Source organism: Aotus nancymaae, unplaced genomic scaffold (assembly GCF_030222135.1).
Source record: "Aotus nancymaae isolate 86718 unplaced genomic scaffold, 86718_ANA_hifiasm-v0.15.2.pri h1tg000049l, whole genome shotgun sequence".
Taxonomy (NCBI): domain Eukaryota; kingdom Metazoa; phylum Chordata; class Mammalia; order Primates; family Aotidae; genus Aotus; species Aotus nancymaae.
Window position 1 is genome coordinate 10547487 of NW_026988463.1, and position 27689 is coordinate 10575175.

The window sequence follows — 27689 nt, forward strand, 5'->3', positions numbered from 1 at the left end:
TGCATTTCTAACAAATTCCCAGGTAACGCTGATGCTGATGGTCCAAGGACCACTGGTCTGAAGACCTAACTTTTGGTGCTCAGTCCTGGGCTATGCATTAGAGTCACCTGGGGAGCTTTAAAAAAGAGAGGCCACACCCTGGCCAATTAAATCATAATCCCTAAAGGTGAGACCCAGGCCTCTGAGAGATTCCAATGTGGCACTAAGGCTGATTGCTGCTCACCAGCACCTTCTCATTTGTTCCTCTCAGCTGGTAGGATTGTTCCTCTTTCTTTTTTTAAAAAACTTTTTTTTTTTCTAAAGACAAGGTTTCACCCTGTTGGCCAGGCTGGTCTTGAACTCCTGACCTCAGGTGATCCGCCTGCCTCAGCCTCCCGAAGTGCTGAGATTACAGGCATGAGCCACCACGCCCGTGGACTGTTCCTTTCTTATAGATTAAGAAACAGATTCAGAAGGTTTAGTTACTCCCCCAAGACCCCTTAGTCATAACAAAATTCAAACCAGGTGCTAGGTTCTTTTAATTACTTTGTCGTCCCTCCCACTTCAGCAGGTCAGAAAGCAGACCATAGCTTTGTACTGTTTTCACAGCTAATGCTCCTTGATCACTTACGTAGAAATTGCTTGTCAGCCATCACTGTCATTTGACAGAGGAAAAAAACTGAGGCACAGATAGGTAGGGTAACCTAACTTTGGTCACCCAGACAGGAAGGGCTCAGAATTCAGAATTGAGTCCTTCCTGTCTTCAGAAAAGAAGCCAGAATTGAGCCCAACCCTCTGCACTGCACTGTGGGGCTCACCTGTGGGGATGCAGAGGGTAGAGATGGCTGAACCGACGAGGAGGCCAGCAGATGTGAAAGCTGGGCACAAAGGTGAGGCTGGCCAGCAGTTCCATGCCAGCAAGCAGACGAGGACGCGAAGGTGGACGAGTCATGACTTGGAAAAAATTAGGGGACTGCTGCGGCATAACAGTACCTCGGAGATGCCGCTGCAACCCTCTGCCTTGACCAGGCTGCACCTTATATTCTTCTCGTCTCACCAGGAACCAATCCCAGTGATTGCCCTGCCCAGAGCTTCTAGGCAAAGCATATGATTGGCTGTCACCATTTGAAGCCAGCCATAGGAGGAAGTACTAGCGTCCCTGAGTACAGGTGGTGTTCACAAAATGAGCTCGAAACAGCCTCATTTGTCCTGCCCTCTCCTGTGCTCACTCTCCATCTTCTGTCTGGTCCCTCCAACTTCCTGCATCTGTCAGTTACCTCCCCGGCTCTGGACCTTGGCTCCATTTTCCCGATTCCAGAAGCTCCTTTCCCATTTGGCACAGTGTTTCCATGAACTGATAACCAGTGACGCAGTCCCCCCTTCTGGCACAGCTCTCAGAATTTCCCATTTGATGTACCCAAGTTTTACATTTCTCAATAAAGTAAAAAAAAAAACTCCATAAAAAAGGGTCCCAGGGATCCCTCATGGTGACTCTGTCCAGGCACACACCACCTACCTACCATGATGAGACCTGAGCCCACGTGACACTAGAAGAGCTTTTGATTCGCACTGGTGCTAAGGTGGACATCAGGTAGAGACCTAACTATGCATATGGCCCTGAACTTTTTCCCGAGAGCTACAGCCTGAGACAGCTAGAAACCCACAGATAGCATAGCCTCTCAAAGCCACATTCACAGATAGCCCAGGACCTACAGGAAAGTAATCTTAAACAGATCAGGAGGCTGGGCATGGTGGCTCAGGCCTGTAATCCCAGCACCTTGGAGAGGCCAAGGCTGGTGGACCTCGGAGTTCAAGACCAGCCTGGCCAACATGGTGAAACCTCGTCTCTACTAAAAATACAAAAATTAGCCAGACGTGGTGGTATGCACCTGTAATCCCAGCTACTCCAAGAGCCTGAGGCAGGAGAATCGCTTGAACCCTGGAGGCAGAGGTTGCAGTGAGCCAAGATTGTGCCACTGTATTCCGGCCTGTGCAACAGAGAGAGACTCTGTCTCAAAAACAAAAGAAAAACAGATCAGGGGATGGCATTTAGGGGTGTGGATACCCTGAAGAACCACCGTGTTCACCAAGCCACAGGGAGTAGGCACAGTCCAGTTTTTATACACCCAGATTCTTCCTCTCTTCTGGAATCTTGTAGTTTATAAAAGGGCAATCGGCCTCTTTAGGCAGCAGTCCATGAGTTCAGGACTCATGCCGATCTGAAGAATTCTGGAGGTCTTCTACCTCCTAAAACCTTCCCTCCTTGTCCTCAGTGGTACCTGGAATTTTTTTAAAACAAGATTTCTCAGCTTCAGCACTGCTGACATTTGGGGCCAATCGTTCTTTGCTGTGTGGAGCTGTCCTATGCTGTGTGGGATGTTCAGCAGTATCCCTGGCAGCCACCCAGGAGATGCCAGCAGCACCCCCTCACCCAGCTATAGCAACCAAAAATGCCTCTGAACATTTCAAATGTCCTCTAGGGGACACAACTGCCTTCAGCTGACAACATTGCATTGAAGAATTACTCTAAGAAAACGCAGACTGCAGAGAGAGGGGAACGCCTGCACAGGAATGAACAGCAGCTGTTGATTACTGAGTGTCTGCATGGGCGGGTCATCTTATGAAGCCAGGGATGAGGTGTTGTTCTGAAGTCAATACAAGGCATGAAAATTGTGTCTGGTCAAAAGCGTCCTTGAAATCTGGTCATCCTTGCATCAGGACACATGACTGTTTCCTTAGTTGAATACTCATGTGGGTAAGTTTTGTGAGCATGTTTTCCTAGAACATGGTAGTCACTTTCACATCACAGTTGCCCGTATGAACTGTCTACACTGAGGCAGGGGTAACTATTCTGCCAGGGATTCCAATGAAATGAACTAAACTTCATTCAGCTTAACGCCGCTTCCTTACTTTTTTATTTTTTTTTGAGACAGTCTCACTCTGTCGCACAGGGTGGAGTGCAGTGGCACAATCTCAGCTCACTGCAACCTCAGTCTCCTGGGCTCAAGCGATCCTCCCACCTCAGCATCCCAAGTAGCTGGGACTATAGGCACATGCCACCATGCCCAGCTAATTTTTTTTTTTTTTTAAAGATGGGGTTTCACCATGTTGGTCAGGCTGGTCTTGAACTCCCGACCTCAGGTGATCTGCCCACCTTGGCCTCCAAAGTGCTTGCATTACAAGTGTGAGCCACCATGCCCGGCTGAGCTAATTTTTATATTTTTTGTAGAGATGAGATCTCACTATGCTGCCCAGGCTGGTCTCAAACTCCTGGGCTCAAGTGATCCTCCTACCTCACCCTCCCAAAGTGCTGGGAATACAGGTGTGAGCCACAATGCCTGGCCTCCTTCCTTACATATCTTAAAGCTCTCTCCCATACCCAGAGAACTGTAACCTAACTGGATGTGTGAACAGCATGGAACCAACTCCTGTACAATCACAGAATGTCAGCCAATCGCAGGTGACCAACTGTTCAAATTATGTTCAAATAAGGCAAACAAACACTGAGCAGTAACCAGTCGGGCTCTTTCTGTACCAGACTTCCATCTTCTTCTGTGCATCAATTTCCTTTTTCTGTCTGTAAATATCATCTGACCACATGGCAGCCTCCGGGTTGTTCTGAACCTATTCTGGTTCACAGGGTTGCCCAATTCATGAATCATTCTTTGCTCAATTAAATTTTGTTAAATTTAATCTGCCTTAAGTTTTTCTTCTAACATTCTCAAATTTCATGTACTGGGCAGCATTATCATTTCCCAGCTCCACATACCATCTACATAATTAATATTTTTCTTCAAATCAGCCTGTTTCAGCCTTTAACATATGCATTTGAAATGAAATCTTTAAATTATATCCACAAGTGGAAAGCTAGTATCATTTTCCACTAACAGAGGGTACCATAACAATAAGGAAAATGGGAAAAATAAGTTAATAATTCTTTTTTTTTTTTTTGAGATGGAGACTTGCTCTGTCACCCAGGCTGGAGTGCAGTGGCACAATCTCTCTCACTTCAACCTCTGCCTCCCAGGTTCAAGTGATTCTCCTGCCTCAGTCTCCCAAGTAGCTGGAACTACAGGCATGTACCACCACACCCAGCTAATTTTTGTATTTTTAGTAGAGACGGGGTTTCACCATATTGGCCAGGCTGATCTCAAACTCCTGACCTCAGGTGATCTGCCTGCCTCAGTTTCCCAAAGTGCTGGGATTACAGGTGTGAGCCACCATGCCGGGCTGGAAAAAGAAGTTGATAATTCTATCTAGGTTCTATTGCTTTCCAAAGCTTCTAAGCCTGAGGCCTGATGCCTCTGTTAGAAAGGGAGATGGGCAAAGGGAGGAGAAGTGTTAAAGAGAGGTCAGCATCATGATAAGTCTTGCTCCGCGACACCACCAGAAAAGAGAGACATTCTCTCCAGGATGCAGTGATGTTTCATGAGGAGGGTAGCACAGGGCCAGGCTGCCGGCTCCACTTCCCCAGAGCTGCACTGGTTTTAGAAACCAGCCATCAGTAGCTTGGCTGCAGGCCCTGGAGCTGGAAGGAATGGGCTGCAAAGCACAAAAGCATTTCCCACTGCACAATGGGTTCCAGACCTCCTTGGACAAACAGAGGGGTTGGCAGTAGGCACGCAAGGCCTCAGATCACCAGCAGGGGCCCTCACCCCTCAGACGCCAGACCTTCCTGCCCAGGCCTTCCTGAGAAGCGGTGGTTTTGCCGATGCTAATCATGGCTGCTTGGGAGTCAAAATCCCAAAGAAACTTCAGAATGAAAGCAAAGCCCTTCATTAAAATTCATAGCCCTTCTCTATTCTGTTCAAGCTCTTCCTAAACCTGGATGTTTTGTTTATCTGCCTCTGAATTTCCTGTGATATATAAAGCAGAATGCACAAACACAGGCCTACAGGATCAAGTAAATAATACAAATGAGGGAACTGCTGTGATTGGGAGTGGTGGGGCCTGAGGCTAATCAGAGCACCTGACCCCAAAGAGAGGCAGCAGCCACTCAACCCTCACCCATTGTTCTCTGGTAGAAACATGGGCTCTGAATTGCTAGAGCTACCAATTTTTCAAGAGACACCGGAAATCTGAATTTTTTTTTTATGTGGAATCTCCATTTTTTTACCTAATATTTTTTTAACTCTATGAGAGTGCATACAAATACGTGTATGTGAATGTTCACAGCAGCTTTATTTGTAACAGTCCCAAACTGGAAACAACCCAAATGCTTAGCAACAGGTGAGGCCAGGTGCAGTGGCTCACGCCTGTAATCCCAGCACTTTGGGAGGCTGAGGCAGGTGAATCACCTGAGGTCTGGAGTTCAAGACCAGCCTGGCCAACATGGAGACACTCTGCCTCTAGTAAAAATACAAAGAAAATTTAGCTGGGCATGGTGGTGCATGCCTGTAATCCCAGCTACCTGGGAGGCTGAGGCAGGAGAATCATTTGAACCCGGGAGGCGGAGGTTGTAGTAAGCCAAGATCGTGCCATTGCACTCCAGCCTGGGCAATAAGAGTGAAACTCTGTCTCAAAAAAAACAAAAAACAAACAAACAAAAAAAACAGGTGAATAGATCAATAAATAGTGGTCTCTCCACACAGTGCATGCAGTGTGGTATACCCATCCAATACATACTCCTCAGCAATAAGAAGAAATCAACTATGTAACTCAAAATAATTACATGGAAGGGAAGAAGACAAAGTTTTAAAAAGAGTACCTGCAAGTATGTCTCCATTTATATACAATTCCAGAAAAATGCAAACCAATCTATGGTGACAAAAGACAGATAAGGGCTTACGTGGGAATTGGGAGGAGGAGCAGGAGACAGAGATGACACAGGGCCACAGGAACTCGTGGGGCAATACTTACGGTCACTGCCTTGATTGAAATGATGGCTTTGGCTGGGTATGGTGGCTCACGCCTATAATCCCAGAACTTTGAGAGGCCGAGGTGGGCGGATCACAAGTCAAGACATGGAGACCATACTGGCCAACATGGTGAAAACCCATCTCTACTAAAAATACAAAATTTAGCTGGGTGTGCCTGTAGTCCCAGCTACTGGGGAGGCTGAGGCAGGAGAATCGCTTGAACCTGGGAGGTGGAGGTTGCAGTGAGCCAAGACTGCAACACTGCACTCCAGCCTGGATGACAGAGCAAGACTCCGTGTCAAAAAAATAAATAAATAAATAAAAAGGAAAAAAAGAAATGATGGCTTTATGACTTACAGATGTCAAAACTTCTCAAACTGTACACTCAAACTATGTGCAACTATTTATGCATCAAATATAAATAAAACTGTTAAAAGAAAAATGTGAAGGCCAAACAACATGTGGGCCAAGTTCAACATCCTCTGATTCAAACCACTCAATCTATATTTACTCAGAAGTCACTGTGCACCAGGAATCATGTGAGGGGCTGCGGTTGCAGAAGGGAGGGGTACTGAGGAATTCTCATGAGACCAGCAGGGCACATCCAGCTTGGCCAAGGTGAGACAGTGACAGGCATTTCCCAAACAGAGTCTGTCACCTGCTTTCCATGGCTAACCTCTTAAGGTTTTCTAAAGAAGTTGAAGTGGCTGGGTGCGGTGGCTCACACCTGTAATCCCAGCACTTTGGGAGGCCAAGGCGGGCAGATCACCAGGTCGAGAGATCGAGACCAACCTGCTCAGCATGGTGAAATCTCGTCTCTACTAAAAATACAAAAATTGGCTGAGCGTGGTGGCGTGCACCTGTAGTCCCAGCTACTTGGGAGGCTGAGGCGGAAGAATCACTTGAACCTGGGAAGCAGAGGTTGCAGCGAGCCAAGATCGTGCCATTGCACTCCAGCCTGGCAACAGAGTGAGACTATGTCTCAAAAAAAAAAAAAAAAAAAAATCTAAAGCAACTGAACTTTTTCTCTCTGCAAATCTAGTTGGATTGAATGCCCACTGTACTAGTTGCCAGTTACCAGTTGACCCTAAAATTGGAAAATATCTGAGAAGGGGCCAGGCATGATGGCTCATGACCGTAATCCCAGCACTTTGGGAGTATGAGGCAGGTGAATTATTTGAGGCCAGGAGTTCAAGACTAGCCTGGCCAACATGGTGAAAACCCATCTCTACTAAAAGTAAAAAATTAGTTGGGTATAGTGGCACGTGCCTGTAGTCCCAGCTACTGGGGAGGCTGAGGCAGGAGAATCGCTTGAACCTGGGAGCAGAGGTTGCAGTGAGCCAAAATTGCCCCTCTGCACTACAGCCTAGGCAACAGAGAGAGACTCCATCTCAAAACAAAACAAAACCCCATAAAAACAAAATGCAGATCCCCAGACTCACTCGGACTTGCTCAATCAGCATCAGCTAAAATGCAAACTATTCAGATAGTTCAGGCTTGACCACACACACAGTAGTATTTGAAACACATGAGTCTTCACTGCCGTTTCACAAGCCTGACTTTCCCTTACCATCCTCACACCACTCATAACACGACTAGCTTAAGCTTTTCTTTAAATCAATTTATGTAAAAACAGCAACAATAACAAAAACAAAACAAAACAAAAAACTTTAATGCAGACATGTTTAAAACAAAACTCTTTATCACTACAAGTGGAAAATTAGCATTATTTGCCATAATGAAAAAAATAAAATAAAAATGCAGGAAACAAGATAACAGTAAAACCACATTATTTACAGCTCTGGCTGGATACTGTTGCCGCCCAAAGTTCTTAGCCTGAGGCAGGCTCCTTCTTGCTTAAAAGGGCAGGCCAGGCACAGTGGCTCACTTCTGTAATCCCCACACTTTGGGAGGCTGAAGTGGGAGGATCTTAAAACAGCTCACTGTTTTAAGAGCTCCAGAGACTGATTCATAGAGATTGATTCATTGATTTCTTGAACTCACTGGTCCAGAAGTCAAAGACCAGCCTGGGCAACATAGTGAGACCCCATCTCTACAAGTAATTAAAAAAAAAATTAGCCAGGCTTGGTGGTGAGCACCTGTGGTCCCCTCTACTCGGGAGGCGGAGATGGGAGGACTGCCTGAGCCTGAGAAGCTGAGGCTGCAGTGAGCCGTGATTATACCACTGCATTTCAACCTCGGCAACAAAGAGAGATCCTGTCTCCAAAAAAAAAAAAAAAAAATTTATAAAAGGGAGACCGGCAGGTGTTAAAAGAGGTAAGGAAGGCATTTTAGCACCCTTGAGATTATCAGAAGCAATGAAGAAGGAATAACCTTCTCATTGTATGTTTCAATGATATTAACACTACATCCAGGTAACACATCTAATATTTCACCTTCCAGGGTCAGCTTCCCACAACTTCAGAATAAGCATTTTCTCCACAGAAGAATCCCTGTCCCCACACATCCTGCCTCCAAAAGCCATATTTGGGCATCTTTTCCCCCACCCATTAAGAGATCCCCCACTCAAATGCACATTCATTTAGGTAATTGCATGTTAGTGAGGGGTTGTTTTTCTGGAAGTTCCCAGGATCTTTGGGTCTCAGAGGCATCAGCACTCAAAGACGGCAACCCACTCCGTGGCCACCAACTTCCAGAGAAGTCACCAGCTCCTCTGCTAGCAGTGGCCAGTATGAAACAGTGATTCCTGGAGCCTCAAAATGCAAGGACGAGGCCCCAGGGCAAATTACAAGGCTTGGGGTGTGGCCAAGGTGACAGAACTCTAGGATCTCAGTGAACAGAGGAGACTGGTCTGCACAGTCCCAGACCAGTCTGCATGAGGAGCTGTGTAGACCTGGCCTTACGATGTGCATTCCTATGACCACTTAGGAAATAACTGCCTTGCAGCACAGGTGAGGATAGGTACATGGAAGTTTCCAGAAATGCCTTTTGCCAAGGAGACTGAGGCTGAGCTCAACTAATAACAATTACATTTTAAAGAGAGCATTTTAGGCTGGGCACAGTGGCTCACACCTGTAATCCCAGCAGTTTGGGAGGCCAAGGCAGGTGGGTCACCTGAGGTCAGGAGTTCAAGACCAGCCTGGACAATATGGTTTCTACTAAAAATACAAAAATTAGTCAGGCATGGTGGCAGGCACCTGTAATCCCAGCTACTCAGGAAGCTGAGGCGGGAGAATCACTTGAACCTGGAAGGCAGAGGTTGCAGTGAGCCAAGATCTTGTCACTGCACTCCAGACTGAGCGACAGCGAGACTCTGTCTCAAAAAAAGAAGAGAGCATTTCAAATTTTCTAGCCAAAGTAAACTGTTGAAAGGTGAAATGGTTACTATATATACATCTTCATTACATCAACTTCTTTTATTATTTTAGAAAAACACCATGTGAAATTTACCAATCAGAAAACAAATCCTTGCTCAGGAAAATGTCAGTAGTGCAGGGTTGGAGTTTGGTGCATTTCAGATGGGAGCTAGTCTATTTGCAGAACAGCTGGTGATTAAATTATGACTATTAATAAAAATCCAGGAGGTTGCAAAAACCCTCTGGTCTGCAGTGATGAAGTTGTTATAATAATTCAAAACTTCCCTGGAGGAATTTTTATTTTTATTTATTTCAACTTATTTTAATTTTAATTTTTTAGAGACAAGGTCTTGCTCTGTCACCCAGGCTGGAGTGCAGTGCCGTGATCATAGCTCACTGCAGCATTGAACTCCTGGGCTCAAGAGATCCTCACTAGAGGAATTTTGAAAGAGAAAAGGTTTTGCTCTCCCCACCTCCACTCAAAAGATCCTTTCTTTCTCCATCAGTAATAATATTAATACTCACAGTTACCTTTTACTGAGTGTTTATCATCCGTCAAGCACTGTTTTAAGAACTCCAGAGATTAATTCATTAACACAGTAATGTTACCATGTAGAAATTCTTATCCCTGGCCGGGCGCGGTGGCTCAAGCCTGTAATCCCAGCACTTTGGGAGGCCGAGGCGGGTGGATCACGAGGTCAAGAGATCGAGACCATCCTGGTCAACATGGTGAAACCCTGTCTCTACTAATACAAAAAAAAAAAATTAGCTGGGCACGGTGGCGCGTGCCTGTAATCCCAGCTACTCAGGAGGCTGAGGCAGGAGAATTGCCTGAACCCAGGAGGCGGAGGTTGCGGTGAGCCGAGATCGCGCCATTGCACTCCAGCCTGGGTATCAAGAGCGAAACTCCGTCTCAAAAAAAAAAAAAAAAAAAAAAAAGAAATTCTTATCCCTGTTTCACAGATGGAAAACTAGGTACTAACAGCCAACTAAAGTAACCTTCTCAAGTCATCCCCAGACCACAAACTTCAGGCAATGAAACATGACAACGAACTACATTTGATCCACCATATGAGATACCTCATTAAAAGAAAATGCATAAGAACCAAAAGACGGAAGCCACCAAGTGTCCATAAATTGATGAAAGAATAAAGAAAATGTGGTATAGACAGACAATGGAATATTATTCTGCCTCAAAAAGGAAGAAAATTCTGACTCATGCTACAACATGGGTGAATCTCAAAGACATGATATCAAGTGAAATTAACCAGTCACAGAAGGACAACTACTGTATGATTCCGCTTATAGGAGGTCCATAGAGTGGTCAAATTCTCAGAGACAGAAAGTAAAATGGAGGTTACCTGTATTTGTCTGTGCTCACACTGCTAATAAGCAAATACCCAGGACTGGGAAATTTATAAAGAAAAAGAAATTCAAAGGACTCACAGTTCCACATGGCTAGGGAGGGCCTCACAATCATGGCGGAAGGTGGAGGAGGAGCAAAGGCAGGTCTAAATGGCAGCAGGTGAAAGAGCATGCGCAGGGGAACTCCCGTTTATAGAACCGTCAGGTCTCGTGAGACTTATTTACTATCACCGGAGCAGCTTGCAGAAAAACCTGCCTACCGGGTCCCTCCCACAACACATGGGAATTATGAGAGCTACAATTCAAGATGAGAGTTCGGTGGGGACACAGCCAAACCGTATCACCTATAAATGTAGGGGGAAATGGAAAAGGCAAGTGTTGAATGGGTGCAGAGTTTTAGTTTGGGAAGACGGGAAAGTTCTGGAGACCGATGGTGGTGATGGATGCAGAATGTGTGAATGTGCTTAATGCCACAGAACTGTACACTTCAGAGCAGTTAAAATGCTTACTTTTATGTGATGTGTATTTTACCATAATAAAAATGTATTTTTACATGAAAAAAGAAAAAGAGCCGGGCGTGGTGGCTCACGCCTGTAATCCTAGCACTTTGGGAGGCTGACGTGGGCGGATCACCTGAGGTCAGGAGTTCAAGACCAGCCTGGCCATCATGGTGAAACCCCATCTTTTAAAAAAAAAAATTAAAAATTAAAAAAAAAAGAAAAAGAGACATGAAAAGCATTCATTTGTGCATGCATCATTCTTTAAAAAGCATCAGTACAAAGCTCAACATGGTAGGCCGGGCATGGTGGCTCACACCTGTAATTCCAGCACTTTCAGAGGCAGAGGCAGGTGGATCACTTGAGCCCAGGGGGCTTAAGCCCAGAAGTTCAAGACCAGCCTGGGCAATGCAGAAAAACCCCATCTCTACAAAAAAATACAAAAATTAGCCAGGGAGTGGTGAGGGGGCACCTATAATTCCAACTACTCAGGAGGCGGAGGCAAGAGAATCGCTTGAACCAGAGAAGCAGAGGTTGCAGTGAGCCGAGATGGCGCCACTGCACTCCAGCCTGGGCTACAGAGCAAGACCATCTCAAAAAAACCACCTCAACACTGTAGATTCCTTCCATTCATTGCACAAAGTGGTGAGGAGTGCCAGGCAATTACTGAGCAGCAGAGGGGCAAGGTTAAATCAGGAGCAGTGCTCTGAAGATGTGCAGGCAAGTAAACCAACTATTACAGTAAAATCACAGCCACTAGCACAGACATGGTGGCTACTACGTGTCCGCACTTGCTCAGGTGTTGTACCTGCATTAACTCAAATAATCCTCATGGCAGTCATTTTTGGTTTTTGGTTTTTTTAAGACAGGGTCTTGCTCTGTCATCCAGGCTGGATGGAGTGCAGTGGTGCAGCCATAAATCACTGCAGCCATAACTCACTGCAGCCTCCACCTCCCAGGCTCGAGCGATCCTCCTTGCCTCAGCCTCCTGTGACAGTCATTCTTATCCTCATTCTACAAACAAGAAGACTGAGGCTCAGAGAAGTGAAGAAACTTGTCCGAGGTTATGGAGGATGCATCACACCCATGCAGTCTGGCTCAGGGTCACTGCTTCTAGCCAAGAGGTATGAGATGGAAGAAGCAATGAAAACCAGTCTCAGAAGGCAGCGGCCACCCAGAGATGGTGAGTGCAAACAAGCCATGGCGTTTAGGAAGGATTCCTGGAGGAAGCGAAGGAACTTTTGAGCTAAGTTCCAGAGCAGGGGTTGTCAAAACTACAACCTGTGGACCAAATCCGGCCACTACTTAGTAGTGTGAGGTTTTATTGGAACGCACTCATGCTCATTTGTATACATGGTTGTTTTTGTGGTACAGGGGCAGAAACCATATGGCCTGCAAAGCTGAAAACAGTTATCATCTAGCCCTTGACAGAAAAAGTTCGCCAACCCTGTCCTAGAGGATTAATAGGAAAACAGTTCATGAAAGATAAAGGGAAGGTGCACAGGCCAACTCGATGCTGACTTTGCCTTCTCCAGGTAGCTCACCCTTTTCCATTCCTTCTTCTACTTGATGTCACCTCAACAGCACAGGCAGCCTTCCCCCTCCCTGGGCCTCTTCCAGAGCCTCCTAACCACTCCATCCACTCTATTTTTTTTGAGACAGAGTCTCTCCCTGTCGCCCAGGCTGGAGTGCAGTGGTGAGATCTCGGCTCACTGCAACCTCTGCCTCCCAGGTTCAAACCTTTCTCCTGCCTTAGCCTCCTGAGTAGCTGGGATTACAGGTGCATGCTATTGCTCCCAGCTAATTTTCTGTATTGTTAGTAGACACAGGGGTTTCACTATGTTGGCCAGGTTGGTTTTGAACTCCTGACCTCAAGTCACCCTTCCACCTCTGCCTTCCAAAGTGCTGGGATTACAGGCGCCCGCAACCACGTGCAGCTAAATTTTTAAATTTTTAGTAGATATGGGGTTTCTGGGGATGGGGTTTAATTTTTAATAAAGATGGGATTTCACTCTTCTCAAACTCCTGACCTCAAGTGATCCTCCTACCTCTGCCTTCCAAATTGCTGGGATTACATTCGTGAGGCACCGTGTCCACTCCCTACATCTGCTCTTAACCTCTGTATCCCTTCTGCCATCCAGGCAGAAAAGAAATCAACAAAAGGATGAGTTTGGATCCAAACACCGTCCTGCTTAACACCTTCAAAGTCTCCCCATTGTTCCTAGGTGGGACTCCAAACCCTTCACTCAGACCAGAATGATCTAAGCCTAGCCTGCCTCTTCCTCCAGCTTCGTCCCGACGCGTCCTCTGCCCTTGCTGCTCTCTCGGGAATCCTCTTCCCACCACCTTTTGGCTGCTCATCTCCCTGTTGATCTCTTCTTGGTGTCAACATCCCCTGCTTCTCTGTTCCACCCAGTATGGGTCCCATGAGAGTCTCTGGCTCACCCACCCTTGTTTCCTCCATATAAAAATGCTGCAATGATTTCATGGAAACTCCTGTTTTGAGGCTGGGCAGGGTGGCTCATGCCAATAATCCTGGCACTTTAGGAGGCCAAAGTAGGAGGATTGCCGGAGCTCAGGGGTTTGAGACCAGCCTAAGCAACATAGCGAAACCCTGTCTCTACAAAAAACTAAAAAGATTAGCCAGGTGTGGTGGCACACACATGTAGTCTCAGCTACTTGGGAGGCTGAGGTGGGAGGATTGCTTGAACTCAGGAGTTCCAGGCTGCAGTGAGTCGTGATTGCACCACTGCACTCCAGGCTGGGCAACAGAGCAAGACCCTGTCTCAAAAAAAAGAGAGAGAGAGAGAATAAAATAAAAATAAACTTTTTTTTTTGGTCTCTTTTGGAGGACCAGACCAAAGGGTAGCAATTGTAGGTAGGCTGAATCTACCGCTGTAATTTCCATCAAACCCTGCCTGTAGCCCACTAAGCCCCTCAAGACATAGACACAATAAAAAAGGAGCACAGTTCCTTTTTTCTTCTTTTTTTTTTTTGAGATAGGGTCTGACTCTTTCACCCAGACTGGAGTGCAGTGGTGTGATCTTGTTCACTGCAACCTCTGCCTCCTAGCTTCAAGCAATTCTCCCACCTCAGCCTCCCAAGTAGCCGGGACTACAGGCCCACACTACCACACCTGGCTAATTTTTTTGTATTTTTAGTAGAGACGGGGTTTCATCATATTAGCCATCTGGTCTCAAGCTCCTGTCCTCAATGATGTGCCCCCCTCAGCCTCCCACAGTGCTGGAACTACAAGCATGAGCCACTGTGCCTGCCTTAAAAAGAGGTAAAAGAGGTACTGTTCTGCAAATACAAACTCAAGGCAAGTTCCCTCTGACCTGACTATCACCCAGATCTTTCTGTGTCTAAATTTCACAGCCACCACTGTTCTTCAAGGAGAACGTCAAGTCCCCAGAGGCCAGGGCCTAAGTTTATACAGCTCCTCATTTTACTCCTAGTGCCTAGCACAGCATCTGGCACCACGTGGGAATCTAAATTTATGTTGAGCAGGGAGTATAAATTCCATGCAAAGAGGACTCCAAGAGCCAACCCAGAGCTGTGAAACAGCATGATGCAGAATGCCTAAAGGGCACGCTGGTGTGGGCATAGCGGACAGACGACAGAATCGGACAGTGCTGCAGACTCCTCAGATCCAAAGAGCACCTCACCCCTCAGCAGGGAAACTTTAGACTTTTAAAGTGCTGTTGAGGCCTCTGGAAGTCAAAGGTTACACTTCCAAAGATGCTGTTGTGGGTGGACAAGAGGTGCTGGAGCGGCAGAGACAATGGCCTGCAGGGTTCTGTTCTCTGCACTCGTTGCACTCAGCCATATGGGTTTTAGATGGAGAATAAGGGGTCCTGGCAGCATCACAGTCTCTTGGGGACAGCCAGGCCAAGCTCCAGGCTCCATCCTCCAGTGAGCAACAGAGGATGTAACCTGGATGCTTAAATGCTTAAATCCCTCAGGAAGCTCAGGCCTTGGCCCCTTTTAGAATGAACAAGACCACAGACCGTGGCAGAGTACTGGTTTGGCACCAGGGGCAGAGCCAGCTTGACCCAGATACCCCTCAGGCTCACAGGAGGAGGGCGAGGGCTTGGCAGAGAAGACAGGGGTCCTGGGAGGATCTGCTCACCTTCGCCAGCTGCACCTGCAGCTTATTCTTCACGTCCGTCACCTCGGAGATGCGGGCATTGAAGGCCAGGTTGGTGTCGGTGAACTGCCTCCACATCTGATCCGACAGGGTCTCAAAGAGGTGCTCCGCCTCCTCCCGCAGCCGGGTGGAGTTGGCCCGCATGTTCTGAGAGTGCTTGATGTTGTCGTTACTGAACTTGGCCCAGGTCTCGGGCACGGAGATCCTGCGAAGGCACAGGGGCGAGTTGCAGCAGGCCTGGGAGACCTCGGAATCTGGCGTTTCTCTGCCTTGGCAGTCTCGGCCTTTGGGTCAGGATTATTTTCCGTCCTGTGCAGTGTGGGATGTTGGGATGTTCAGCAGCATCCCTGGCCTCTACCCACTAGATGGCAGTAGCTCCCTCACTGTCCCATGTGACAACCAAAACATGGCTTCAGACATTGCCAAATGTCCCTTAGGGGAGGGGACAGTCACCCCATTGAGAACCACTATCCTGATCCAATACCCTCATTTTACAGAGGAGGCAAGAGAACCCTAAAGAGAACAGCTGGTTGGCAGAAGGGCATCCAGCAAGTGGGTCAGAGAGAGGGGCTCCTTCAGACAGCTCTTTTCCCTCACACCCACACCACCACCACCAGGAGAAACGCAACTCGGACAAGCCAAGAAGCAGGCACTGGGCACAGAGGTGGTTGAGGGTCCCTCCAAGTCTGTGATGAGAATGTGGCCATGCTACTTTCACTGCCATTCATTCATGGAGTATTCCTTCAACTTCTACCACACGCCAACCAGGCACTTAGGAGACAGCCATGAATACGAATGGCAGCATCCATGTTCTCGTGGTGATTAATTGCCAGAGGAGGGAGACTGACAGTGAACGAGGAGATATTTACACATTGTGTTATGTGCCGGGAAGGGATTTAGAAACTGGAGGGCTGAGCCAGCCATGCCTCTAATCCCAGCCGATACAGGCGGATCAGTTGAGCCCAGAAGTTCAAGACCAGCCTGAGCAACATGGTGAAACTCCCATCTCTATAAAAAATACCCCCCAAAATTAACTGGGTGCGGTGGTGCATGCCTGTGGCCCCAGCTACTTGGGGGACTGAGGTAGGAGGATTGCTTCAGCCCAGGAGTTCGGGGCTGCAGTGAGCCATGGTCACGTCACTGCACTCCAGCCTAACAAGACCCTGTCTTGTAGGAAGCAGCAGCAGGAGGATGAAGGAGACGAATGGAGTGGTGTCATTATGTGTTGGTCAGGGTTGTAAAAGGGAATAGAGGAATACTCAGAAGGGTAATGAGATGGTTAGGGATTAGAAAATTCATGAAGTGCTAACTGTGATGGTTCATGCCTGTAATCCCAGCACTTTGGGAGCCCAAGGTGGGCAGATCACTTGAGGTCAGGAGTTCAAGACCAGCCTGGCCAACATGGTGAAATCCTGTCTTTACCAAAAATACAAAAATTAGCCAGGCATGGTGGCATGCGCCTGTAATCTGAGCTACTTGGAAGGCTGAAGCAGGAGAATCACTTGAACTGGGGGGTCGGAGGTTGCAGTGAGCTGAGATCATGCCACTGCACTCCAGCCTGGGCAACAGAGGAAGATTCTGTCTCAAAGAAAAAAAAAGGAAAAGAAAAGAAAATGCATGAAGCTTTCAGCATCCCAGCTGTAAAGGGCAAGAGGAAAGGAAGCAATAGTTGTTACAAGAGCCCCAGAAGAGGAGGGACCACAGTGGACCACAGTGTCTGGGAGGGAGGGAGCAGGAGAGGAAATCACAGCCTCTCCCCTCCCACACCCTGTCTTCTGCTGATGCCCCTCCTCCTGGCTGAACCCATCTGGAAACCAAAGGACAGAGAGCCCAGGAGAGGAGATCTGCAGAGGACTGTCTGCTCTGCAGGACACACGGCATGGCAGCTGGCGAGGGCATCTGGGGAGATCAATGGACAGGTACACAGGCTACATTAGCAAAGGCAAAGACAGGGAAGGCTTCTCAGAGGTGGTGACACACGAGGAACTCCTCAGTTTAGACAACATAAAGTTCTTCCTGGCAGAGCATGTAAATCCCTGCTACAAACAATCCATGGACCATGTAGGGTTTTCTCATCTGGGAAGGCTTTGAGGAAGGGCATGCATTTCTTTGAGCTGGCTTCAGGTCCTGGGTAAACCAGACTAGGTAACTTCTCAAGGTCTTTTCTGGTCCAGGAAGTTTCCAGTTCTTAAATAAAGCAGATTTTTATACTCAGGCTGCAGGGGAAAAAACTGAACTCAAATTTCTGAAATAGAACTCTCTTTTCAGACATTTTAAAGCCACTTAGGTTGCATGGTGAATAGAATTTTTAAAAATCATATAGTGTGTGTGTGATTGTTTTGCCTGGCTTTTTGCAGGAGTTAAAAATCAAGTAATAAACAGGCATCATGGGCTTCTGGAGACAGGAGTGGCACTATGTCAGGTTCAGAGCTTTCATCCAACCAAGACCTGAGGCTCAGAGAGTGAAGCATCGCTCCATCCCAGGATACTGAGGAAAGAGGAGAGGATAAGGACAGCAGACAGAAACACACAGATTTACTTTGAGTGTCTCCGTTGCCTCTGAATGGTGGACACTGTCAATGTCATGAACAGCAACCTCTAGGCCTTTGCCCTCCGTTGCAACAGACAGCTGAGCTCCCAGGAGAAAATAACCCACTTAATCACATTCTCCCTGGGGAGGAATTTGCCAAAGACAGCCTGCCTCCTCAGCAGGCAGTGCACCTCAGTAGGGGGAAATGCTTTCTGGAGTCTGTGTCCTCTAAACATGGAGAGGTTAGCGGGCTTTGCTGGGGAGGCAGGAAGGCACCACTGGTAAAACACACAGGTTCAGTATTCAATGTAGATTCAGAATCACAGCTCTGCCATTTATTGTGTGAGCTTGAGCCTGTCGATTCACCTCTCTGACCTTTAGTTTCCTTATTGTAAAATGGGGATAACGATACCAACCCTCAGGGTTGCTGGGTGTTTAAATGTGAAGCCCTTATCATGGCACTGGGCAGAGTAAGCGCCCGAAAAATGTTTATTATTCATGAGATATTGCATATGAAGCTGTCAGCATGATGTCTAGCACATAGCAAACAGCAGGTAAAAGGTGTCTACTGCCATCATCATTGTCATCATCATCATCATTAATCCATGGTAACGAGAAATACAGTGAATAGAGATACTGCAGTTCACAGTCACCAAACGTCCTCTTTAATCCACCCAGATATACCCTTGCTTTAAGAAAATCCCAGATATGGGCCGGGCACGGTGGCTCATGCCTGTAATCCCAGCACTTTGAGAGGCCAAGGCAGGTGGATCACAAGGTTAAGAGATCAAGACCATCCTGGAAACACGGTGAAACCCCTTCTCAACTAAAAATACAAAAATTAGCTGGGCGTGGTGGCGCATGCCTGTAATCCCAGCTACTTGGAGGCTGAGGCAGAAGAATGGCTTGAACAAGGGAGTCAGAGGTTGCAGTGAGCCGAGATCTTGTCACCGCACTCCAGCCTGGTGACTGAGCAAGACTCTTTATCAAAAAAAGAAAGAGAAGAGAAGAGAGAGAGAAGAGAAGAGGAGGGGAGGGGAGGGGAGGGGAGGGGAGGGGGAGGGGAGGAGAGCCCAAATACAAAGCCTGAAGCTAGCACATCTGGGCAGCAATTAGTCATCACAAACAGCAGCTCTCCCTTCCAGATGGAGTCTCTAGATGGGGGACTTTAAATAGCAGGCCTCTCCTGGGTATGGAAATTGGAGGCTCCAGGGCTGCCAGGTCTCTGGAGAGGAATCTATTTTGGAACACAGACCCTCTGGACTCCCTGTGCAGATGAGGGGGGCCAAGCCCCCTAAGTCTTGCTCACTTTGCCAGTGCCATGGGGGAAGAGCACCTTGTCAGGAAGAGGAGGAAAGTTCCCAGGAGTTGTCATTACCAGAAGTCCCAAAGGGTCACCTCCGCACTTTGACATTTGTTAAGATCCAGAAAGTGAGGCCAGGCTTGAGCCAAGGAGACTGCGAGGAACACCCTCCTTCTCTCTCCCCTTCCTTCCTTCCTGTGCTGCTTCTTTCCCTGACTTTCTCTTTTCATTCATTCTTTCTTTCAACAAAAATGTATTGCATACCAACATGTGCCAAAGCACAATTCTATGTGCTAGGGATTTTTTTTTAAATGGAAAAGAGAAACCAAGATAGACCTCAACCTCTTCCTCATCCTCAGCATCTCTCAGACCTCAGACAACCAACTAGGAAGCATGTTTGCATTCTGCATAAAATACCACAGTGCTGTGACATGCCCACGATCTTGACAGGCTCACAGAAGGCACCACCTCGTAGCTGCTGTGACGAGAAAATGAGGGCACACAGTAAGCACTTGATAAATGTTGGCTGTTACTATTCTATAGTAGGCTCTGTGCTTAAAACTCCACACACACACATCATTGTCATACTCACAGCAACCCTGGGAAGTGGGTACTATTTTTCTTCCAGTGGTATAGATTCAGAAATGGTCCAAAGAAATGAAGTCGCTTGCTCAGTGTTAGTGTAGAGGCTGGGATTAGAAGTCAGGCAGCCTGGCTCAAGATTCCACTCCCTGTCTCTCTTTGGGTGGTCTGGAACCCCTGGCCTCAAGCAATCCTCCTGCCTCGGCCTCCCAAAGGGCTGGGATTACAGGAGTAAGGCACCACGCCTGGCCAGGCAAGAATTCACTCAAACCACCACCAGCACCAGCCAACCTCAGCTGGCCTCCCTGCTGAGCTCATCGCTTGTTTTGGAATTTTTTTCTGAAACTGCTGAGCAGCAGCAGCTGTGCGACCCTCACTAAGCCAATGGCATGCTCCTTCTTCCTGAAATTTGGATCTTGAACAGTGGGGCAAGGATGGAAAGATGAAGGCGTCGGGACCACACAGCTCCCACTGCCAGAACCTTTCCCTCCAGCCTTCCCCTTGAGATGGTGGCTCCCCCAGAGCCCTCCGGTAAATTCCATTTTGTCTTTAGTTAACCCGACTTGGATTCTGCTGCTTGCACTAGAGGACCCCGTTCAACCACACCACTTCCCACTTAACTGGTATACGATGCCCCTTCGCCATTCGTTGGCAGGAGCAGAAGCCCTCACTCCAGTTGGACATGCCCGGGATGGAGAGGGGGGAGTCCGATACCTACGTGCCATCAATTTTCTCCACGCCGTGGAAGAAGCTGATGCAGTCTGACGTATTTCTCAGGTTAAAGCACTTCTCATCTATGAACTGGGCCGAGCTTTTGTCCTCGAGGTCCCTCTCCAGGGCGTGCTGAGCATCTCGGTTATCCCTGCAGGGAGGAAGGAGTCATCTGTGTACTGTGCACCTGCCCAGAGTTCCCAGCCTGGGCCACACAGCAGGTGTGTGTTGTAAGCCTAGACCCCCAGGAAGCCACCCAGTAGCTTTTCAGTCCTCTTCCCACCTCGATGCCCCACCACACACCCAGAGGCCCCCCCACTCTCCCACCTCCACCCACTCCAAACAGATTTGTCCTTTATTCTTTTTTTTTTTTTTTTCAGAGTCTCAATCTTTTGCCCAGGTTGGAGTGCAGTGGGCAGTCATGGCTCACAGCAGTCTTGACCTCTCAGGCTCAAGCACTCCTCCCACCTCAGCCTCCTGAGTAGCTGGGACTAAAGGCATGTGCCACCAAGCCTGACTAACTTTTTAAATATTTTGTAGAGATCGTCTTGCTGTGTTGTGATCCTACCTGCATCAATTTCCCAAAGTGTTGGGATTACAGGTGTGAGCCACCACACCTGGCCCCTGTTGTCCTTCAGAATAGGGATAGGTAAGCATTTACTGTAAAGGGTTGCATGGTAAATATTTTAGGCTTTGTGGGTCATATGGTGTCTGTTGTAACTACTCAACTATGCATGAAAGCAGTCACAGATATGTAAAAATCAATGTGGCTTCATCTCAATAAAAGTTTATTCACAAGAACAGATGGTGGGCCAGATTTGTCCCTCCAGCTGTAGCTTGTTGGCCTAATTTAGAAGCTATCAATCCACACTTTGGAGAAAGCCTGATTAAAGTCAAATCACTTCTTAAATCAATCATTGTGTCTGACCCTATGCTGGGCACTGAGGGATAAGACACGAATAAGACGACCCAGTCACTGCCTTCAGGTTGCTCACCAACTTGTGTGAACAAATACAAAAAATAAATCCAGAACAGAATGGTAAGGGCATCCTGCAGGTTTGCAAATACGAAATAACACAGAGGAGGAAACCACTAACTGAGGGTGAGAGGGCGGTCAGGGAAGGCTTCCCAAGGAGGTATCGGAACTGAGTTTTCACAATAAATAGGAGTAGACATTATGGGGTAATTGCTGCTGGTGAAATGAGAATTCCAAGCCAAGAACATCACACTCACCAACACAGAGAAGCTAGAAACGCCAGACGTGTAGGGACCTCGAGATCAGGAACGGGTGGAATCAGGGGCTAGATGAGGCTAGGGATTGGGTGGCGTCAGGGACTGGGCGGGGTCAGGGGCTATGTGAAGACAGGGATTGAGTGGGGTCAAGGACTGGGCGGGGACAGGGGCTAGGTGAGGACAGGGATTGGGTAGGGTCAGGGACTAGATGAAGACAGGGATTGGTTAGGGTTGGCGCTAGGCGGTGTCAGAGACTGGGCGGAGGTAAAGAGAGGACAAGGGACCAGGGCCAAGGCTTAAGCCCCGAGGCCTGGTTGGTATCTTGACTAAGAAGCTTAGACTTAAAGGTGACTGCCAAATTCCAGACGTTTGAGGACCACTTCCGTGATTCTCTCCAAATACCAAACTCTACTATTTACTTATTTTTCTTTTCAAAAATCACTTTTTTAAAATTAATTAATTAATTAATTTTGGTGGGATGGATTTTTCCTCTTGTTGCCCAGGCTGGAGTGCAGTGGCAAGATCTCAGCTCACTGCAACCTCCACCTCCCGGGTTCAAGCAATTCTCCTGCCTCAGCCTCCTGAGTAGCTGGGATTACAGGCACACACTGCCTCACACACCTAATGTTTCGCATTTTAGTAGAGACAGGTTTCACCGTGTTGCCGAGGCTGGTCGCGAACTCTGGAGCTCAGGCAATCCTCCCTCAGCTTCGGCCTCCCAAAGTGCGGGATTAAAGGCATGAGCCACCGCGCCTGGTCTAATTTTTGTATTTTTTTAGTAGAAATGGGGTTTCACCATGTTGGCCAGGCGGGTCTTGAACTCCTGACCTCAGGTGATCCGCCCACCTTAGCCTCCCAAAGTTCTGGAATTATAGGCATGAGCCACCGCACCCTGCCTAAAATCACTTTTAAAATATAAATAAATGAAGCTTTGCGCAGTGGTAGTATCGTAGCCAATGAGGTTTATCCAAGGCACGATTATTGCTAATTGAAAACTTTTCCCAATACCCCGCCATGATGACTTGAAATATAGTTGGCACTGGCAATTTTTGACAGTCTCTACGGAGACTGAGTTATTTAAAAGTAGAAAAAGAAAAAGAAAAAAAAAGAAAAAAGACAAAAAATACATCTATATAGTAAAAGAAAAAGAAAAAAAAGAAAAAAGAAAAAATATATCTGTATATAAATGTATGTTAAAAGGAAAATTTATATTCCTGTCTTTAAAGAAAAACCCATCACCCTTTCCATTAATAGAAGATCACTTCAGACCTAAATATTAATACTAAGTGGGCACTCACTAAATTCTAGCTAGAATATGTTTCCTCCAGAAGGTACTAAGCCTGGACTTTTTTCTGTTTCCTTGTTGGCTGAGAAAAGAGAGATCAGTTGGTGTTACAGACACATATGCACCAGCTGAAACTTTTGCCTTGGAGTATTTAGAATTGTGAGAATAGAGAAGGGAATCACTTCCATTAATTGAGGTTAAGTCAGATACCCGCTACTCTGAGTGTCTCCATCTGTTCTCTGTCTGTCTCTCTTTCTCTCTCCCTCTCTCCCTTCTTGTGTCTATGTCTCTGTCTCTCTAACCTTTGTCTCTTTCTCAGTTTCCCTCTGTCTAAGCCTCTGTGTGTCTCTCTGGGTCTCTCCCTCCCTCTCCTCCATCCGTATCTTTTTTTTCTTTCCTGCTATGGATGTTGGTTGCTGGTGAGGGGTTTCCAGCTGGCCAGGAACCAGGAAGTTAAATCCCAATAGTGGGTGGGTTCCTGCCTATCAGGAAGCACAAGTCATATTGGGGCAGAAGGAACCTGGTCCTGGGGCCCTTGGGGCTTCCAAGTTGGCAGAGCCCTGGAGGAATGGGGCCCTGTCCTGCTAATGAGCTGGAATGTGAAGCAAGGCCAGAATGTGGAAAGCAAACATGTCGGAGAATTAGAGGGAAACCTGGGGGCCTCAGAGTCCAGTGTGTCCAGCTGCCTGGCCCTTGTCATGAGGCCTGGAAAGAGGAGGCAGCCCTGTCCTCCCTACTTGGTCCACAACCAAGGGCTGGACCAGTGCCAAACTCACCCTGCTGTCAGCCCACTGGGAAAAGCCCAAACAAAGCTCCTACTCTGTCAGGAAGAGTCTTTTCTGCCTTGCCAGGGCACCTGGTACAGTGAGGACACCGCCCTGCCCAGATGCGGGCCTCAGGCTTTGAAGAAAATCGTGAGCCAACAGCCTAGTGCCTGCCCATGCCAGGGGGGCCACCTGAACTGGTCAGTGGCTGAGCTTCCCCAAGCAGGTGAGGACACACCAGGCTCTTCCCAGCTAATGAGGCGCCGGCTGGCCCTTGGTTAATTAGGAGAATCCCAACCCCTCCGGCAGCATGAGCTGCCTCCCTGTGAGATGGCAGGAGTCCTCTGACACACAGCCACTGCCCAGGGACAAACAGCTTCCATCCAGGGTGGCTCAGCCTCCAGTCTCCACAAAGTGAAATGCTGCCCTCACCTGCTCTCATCCTCTCCCTCACTCACTCTGCGTTTGCGCTCTCTCACTCTCTCACTGTGGCTCTCTGCCTCAGTTGCTTTCATCTCTCTTGGTCCCTATTCAAGCTATCCAAGCATCTCTCTCTCTCTCTCTTTTAGACAATCTTGCTCTGTGGCCCAGGTAAGAGTGCAGTGGTGCAATCTTGGCTCACTGCAACCTCTGCCTCCCGGGTTCAAGCGATTCTCCTGCCTCAGCCTCCCAAGCAGCTGAGATTAGAGACATGCACCACCACACCCAGCTAATTTTGTGTTTTTAGTAGAGACAGGGTTTCTCCATTTTGTCCAGGCTGGTCTTGAACTCCTGACCGCAAGTGATCCACCCACTTCAGCCTCCCAAAGTGCTGGGATTACAGGCGTGAGCCGCGATGCCTGGCCTCTTTTCTTCTTTTTCCATGTCTGTCTCTCTCCATCTCTTTGCCTTTCTCTGTCTCTGTCTCATCTCTTGATTTAGCTTTCTGGCATATCTGATTCTGTGTCTCTCTGTCCCTCTGTCTCCTGACTCCCCATCTCTGTCTCTGTTTATCTCTTCATGTCTCTCTGTCTCTTTTGATGTCAGTGCTCAGCTCTCTCTGTGTGTCTCAGTCTCTGGGACTGTCTCCATCTGTCTCAGTCTTCCTGGTTCTCCCAGCTCCCCACCGCCCTCTGGTTGCATCGTCTGGGGTTGCTTAAGCAGACTCTTGACCCCAATCTCAGGATTCCTCCTCTGAGGTCCAGCTCCCCACTTTAAGTTTGGAAATTGTTCACTCTGCCAGCTCAAACTATCCCATTTCCAAAACATCAGCCCTCCTCTTCCTTGCAGTGCCATGGTTTGTCACGTGCCATGGCAGTTACAAATGGAAAACCATTCTCTCTTGCCATAAATAGAAGATCACAAAATAAGTGGAAGAAAGAACAGAATAAAGAGCCCAGAAATAAATCCAGGCATTTACACTCAATTGCTTTTCGGCAAAGATGCCAAGAACGTACAATGGAGAAAGGACAGCTTCTTCAATAAATGGTATTGATACAAGTGGAAATGTACATGCTGAAGAACAAATTAGACCCTTATCTCACACCATAGACAAAAATCAACTCAAAATAGATTAAAGTTAGCCAGGCATGGTGGCACACACACATAACCCTAGCTACTCAGGAGGCCGAGGCAGAAGAATCACTTGAACCTGGGAGACGGAGGTTGCAGTGAGTCGAGATTGCACCACTGCCTGCCAGCCTGGGTGACAGACTGAGATGCCATCTAAAAGAAAAAAAAGATTAAAGACTGAAATGTAACACCTGAAACTGTAAAACTACTAGAAGAAAACATAGGGGAAAAGTTCCATGACATTGGTCTGGACAATGACCCCAACAGCACACAAAATAAAGCAAAAATAGACAAATGGGATTACATCAAACTAAAAAGCTTCTGCACAGCCTACAAAACAATCAAGAGAGTAAAGAGACAACCTAAGAAATGGGAGAAAATATTTGCAAACTATACATCTGATAAGGGGTTACTATCCAAAATATATAAGGAACTCAGACAACTCAATAACAAAAAAAAGCCCAGTTTTAAAATGGGCAAAGTTATTGCAAAACAATTTCTGATAGCCTAGATATGAAATCAACCCAAGTGTCTCATAGCAGATGAATGGATAAAGAAAATGTGGTATGTATACACAAAGGAATACTACTTAGCCTTAAAAAAGAAGGAAATCCTGTCATTTGTGACAACATGAATGAACCTACAGGACATCACATAAAGTGAAGTAAGTCAGGCACAGAAAGACAAATATCTCATGATCTCACACACATGTGGAGTCTAAAACAATCGAACTTATAAAAGTACAGAGTAGAATGGTGGTGACCAGAGGCTGGAGTGGGGGATGGGGGAGATGTTGGTCAAAGGGTACAAAATTTCCTTTCATCAAGAGGAGTAAGTTCCAGAGATCTCCTGTACAACATGGTGACCATAGTTAATAACAATGTACTGTGTTCTTGAAAATCACTGAGATTTTAAGTGTTCTCTCTACAAAGAATAAATATGTGAGATAACGCATGTGTTAATTAGTTCCAATTAGTTCAATGTTTTAAAATATACATGTAATTTCAAAACATCATGTTTTACACGATACAGCATATACCATTTTTGTCAATTAAAAATGAATAAGTAATTTTTTTAAAAGTGCAAGAAAAACGCAATAAGGGCTGGGCGCGGTGGCTCGTGCCTGTAATCCCAGCACTTTGGGAGGCTAAGGCAGGTGGATCACAAGGTCAGGAGTTTGAGACCAGCCTGGCCAACATGGTGAAACCCCGTCTCTACTGAAAATACAAAAATTAGCCAGATGTAGTGGCAGGCACCTGTAATCCCAGCTACTCAGGAGGCTGAGGTAGGAGAATCACTTGAACTCAGGAAGTGGAGGTTGCAGTGAGCAGAGGTCGCACCACCGTCCTCCAGCCTAGGTGACAGAGCAAGACTCCATCTTGGGAAAGAAAAAAGAAATAAAAATGCAATAAAACAAAGACACTAGCCAGTTTCCAATTCTCCCTTTGTTGAAATTTGCCTGTTTAAATACAAGTATTTCAGCTGGGCACAGTGGCTCACACCTATAATCTCAGCACTTTGGGAGGCAGATGTGGGCCAATCACCTGAGGTTAGGAGTTTGAGACCAGCCTGGTCAATATGGTAAATCTCTGTCTCTACTAAAAATACAAAAACTAGCTGGGTGTGGTGGCATGGGCCTGTAATCCCAGCTACTTGGGAGGCTTAGGCAGGAGAATTGCTGGAATTCAGGAGGTGCAGGTTACAGTGAGCTGAGACCGCACCACTGCACTCCAGCCTAGGGGGCAGAGTGGGACTCCATCTCAAAAAAAAAGAATATTTAAGGCATTTTATTTACGGACTTGATTTTTATTTATTTAATTTTATTTTTTAAGCTTTTACGGGTACATAGTAGGTGTATATATTTATGGGGTACATGAATTTACCAGTACATAGTAGATGTATATATTTATAGGGTACATGAGATACTTTGATATAGGCATGCAATTTGTAACAATCACATCAGGGTAACTGGGGTATCCATCCTCTCCAGCATTTACCATTCCTTTGTGTTACAAACATTCCCATTTTTACTTTTTTTTTTTGTTGTTTTGAGACACAGTGTCACTCTGTTGCCCAGGCTGGAGTGCAGTAGCATGATCTTAGCTCACTGCAGCCTCCACCTCCTTGGTTCAAACAATTCTCTGCCTCAGCCTCCCAAATAGCTGGGATTACAAGCACTGCCACCACGCCTGGCTAATTTTTGTATTTTTAATGGAGACAGGGTTTCACCATCTTGGCAAGGCTGGTCTTGAACTCTTGACCTCGTGATCCATCCATCTCAGCCTCCCAAAGTGCTGGGATTACAGGTGTGAGCCATTGCACCTGGCCCCCTATACTCTTTTAGTTATTTTAAAATGTGCAATAAATTACTGTTGACTGTAGTCACCCTGCTATGCTTAAGGTTTTTTTAAGCAAATTAATTTGTAGACAAACTGTAGGTACCATAGTCCCGGTGATAAATGGAATTGTGAGAAATTAGTCCAGGGGCACACAAATTATTGAACTTCAACTCTGTGTTTGTCCTTTCAGCCTTCATTCCTCCTGCTGTATTTGCATCTTTTCTG

At 46.9% G+C, this 27689-nt stretch overlaps 1 protein-coding gene and 1 non-coding gene across 2 annotated transcripts in view; one reads left to right on the top strand and one right to left on the bottom strand.

Annotated features, from left to right (window-relative positions):
• Positions 1-27689, bottom strand: part of TEKT5 (tektin 5) — a 75697-nt gene that overhangs the window by 37688 nt on the left and 10320 nt on the right. The window contains exons 5-6 of the mRNA XM_064362871.1: positions 20300-20443; positions 15149-15371 (exon numbers count right to left, since the gene is read on the bottom strand). Coding sequence (XP_064218941.1) covers positions 15149-15371; positions 20300-20443 — 367 coding nt within the window. The remainder of the gene's footprint in view (positions 1-15148; positions 15372-20299; positions 20444-27689) is intronic.
• LOC135269171 (U4 spliceosomal RNA) lies at positions 22453-22593 on the top strand. Its single transcript, XR_010337466.1, has one exon. It is a non-coding gene; the product is annotated as a U4 spliceosomal RNA (small nuclear RNA).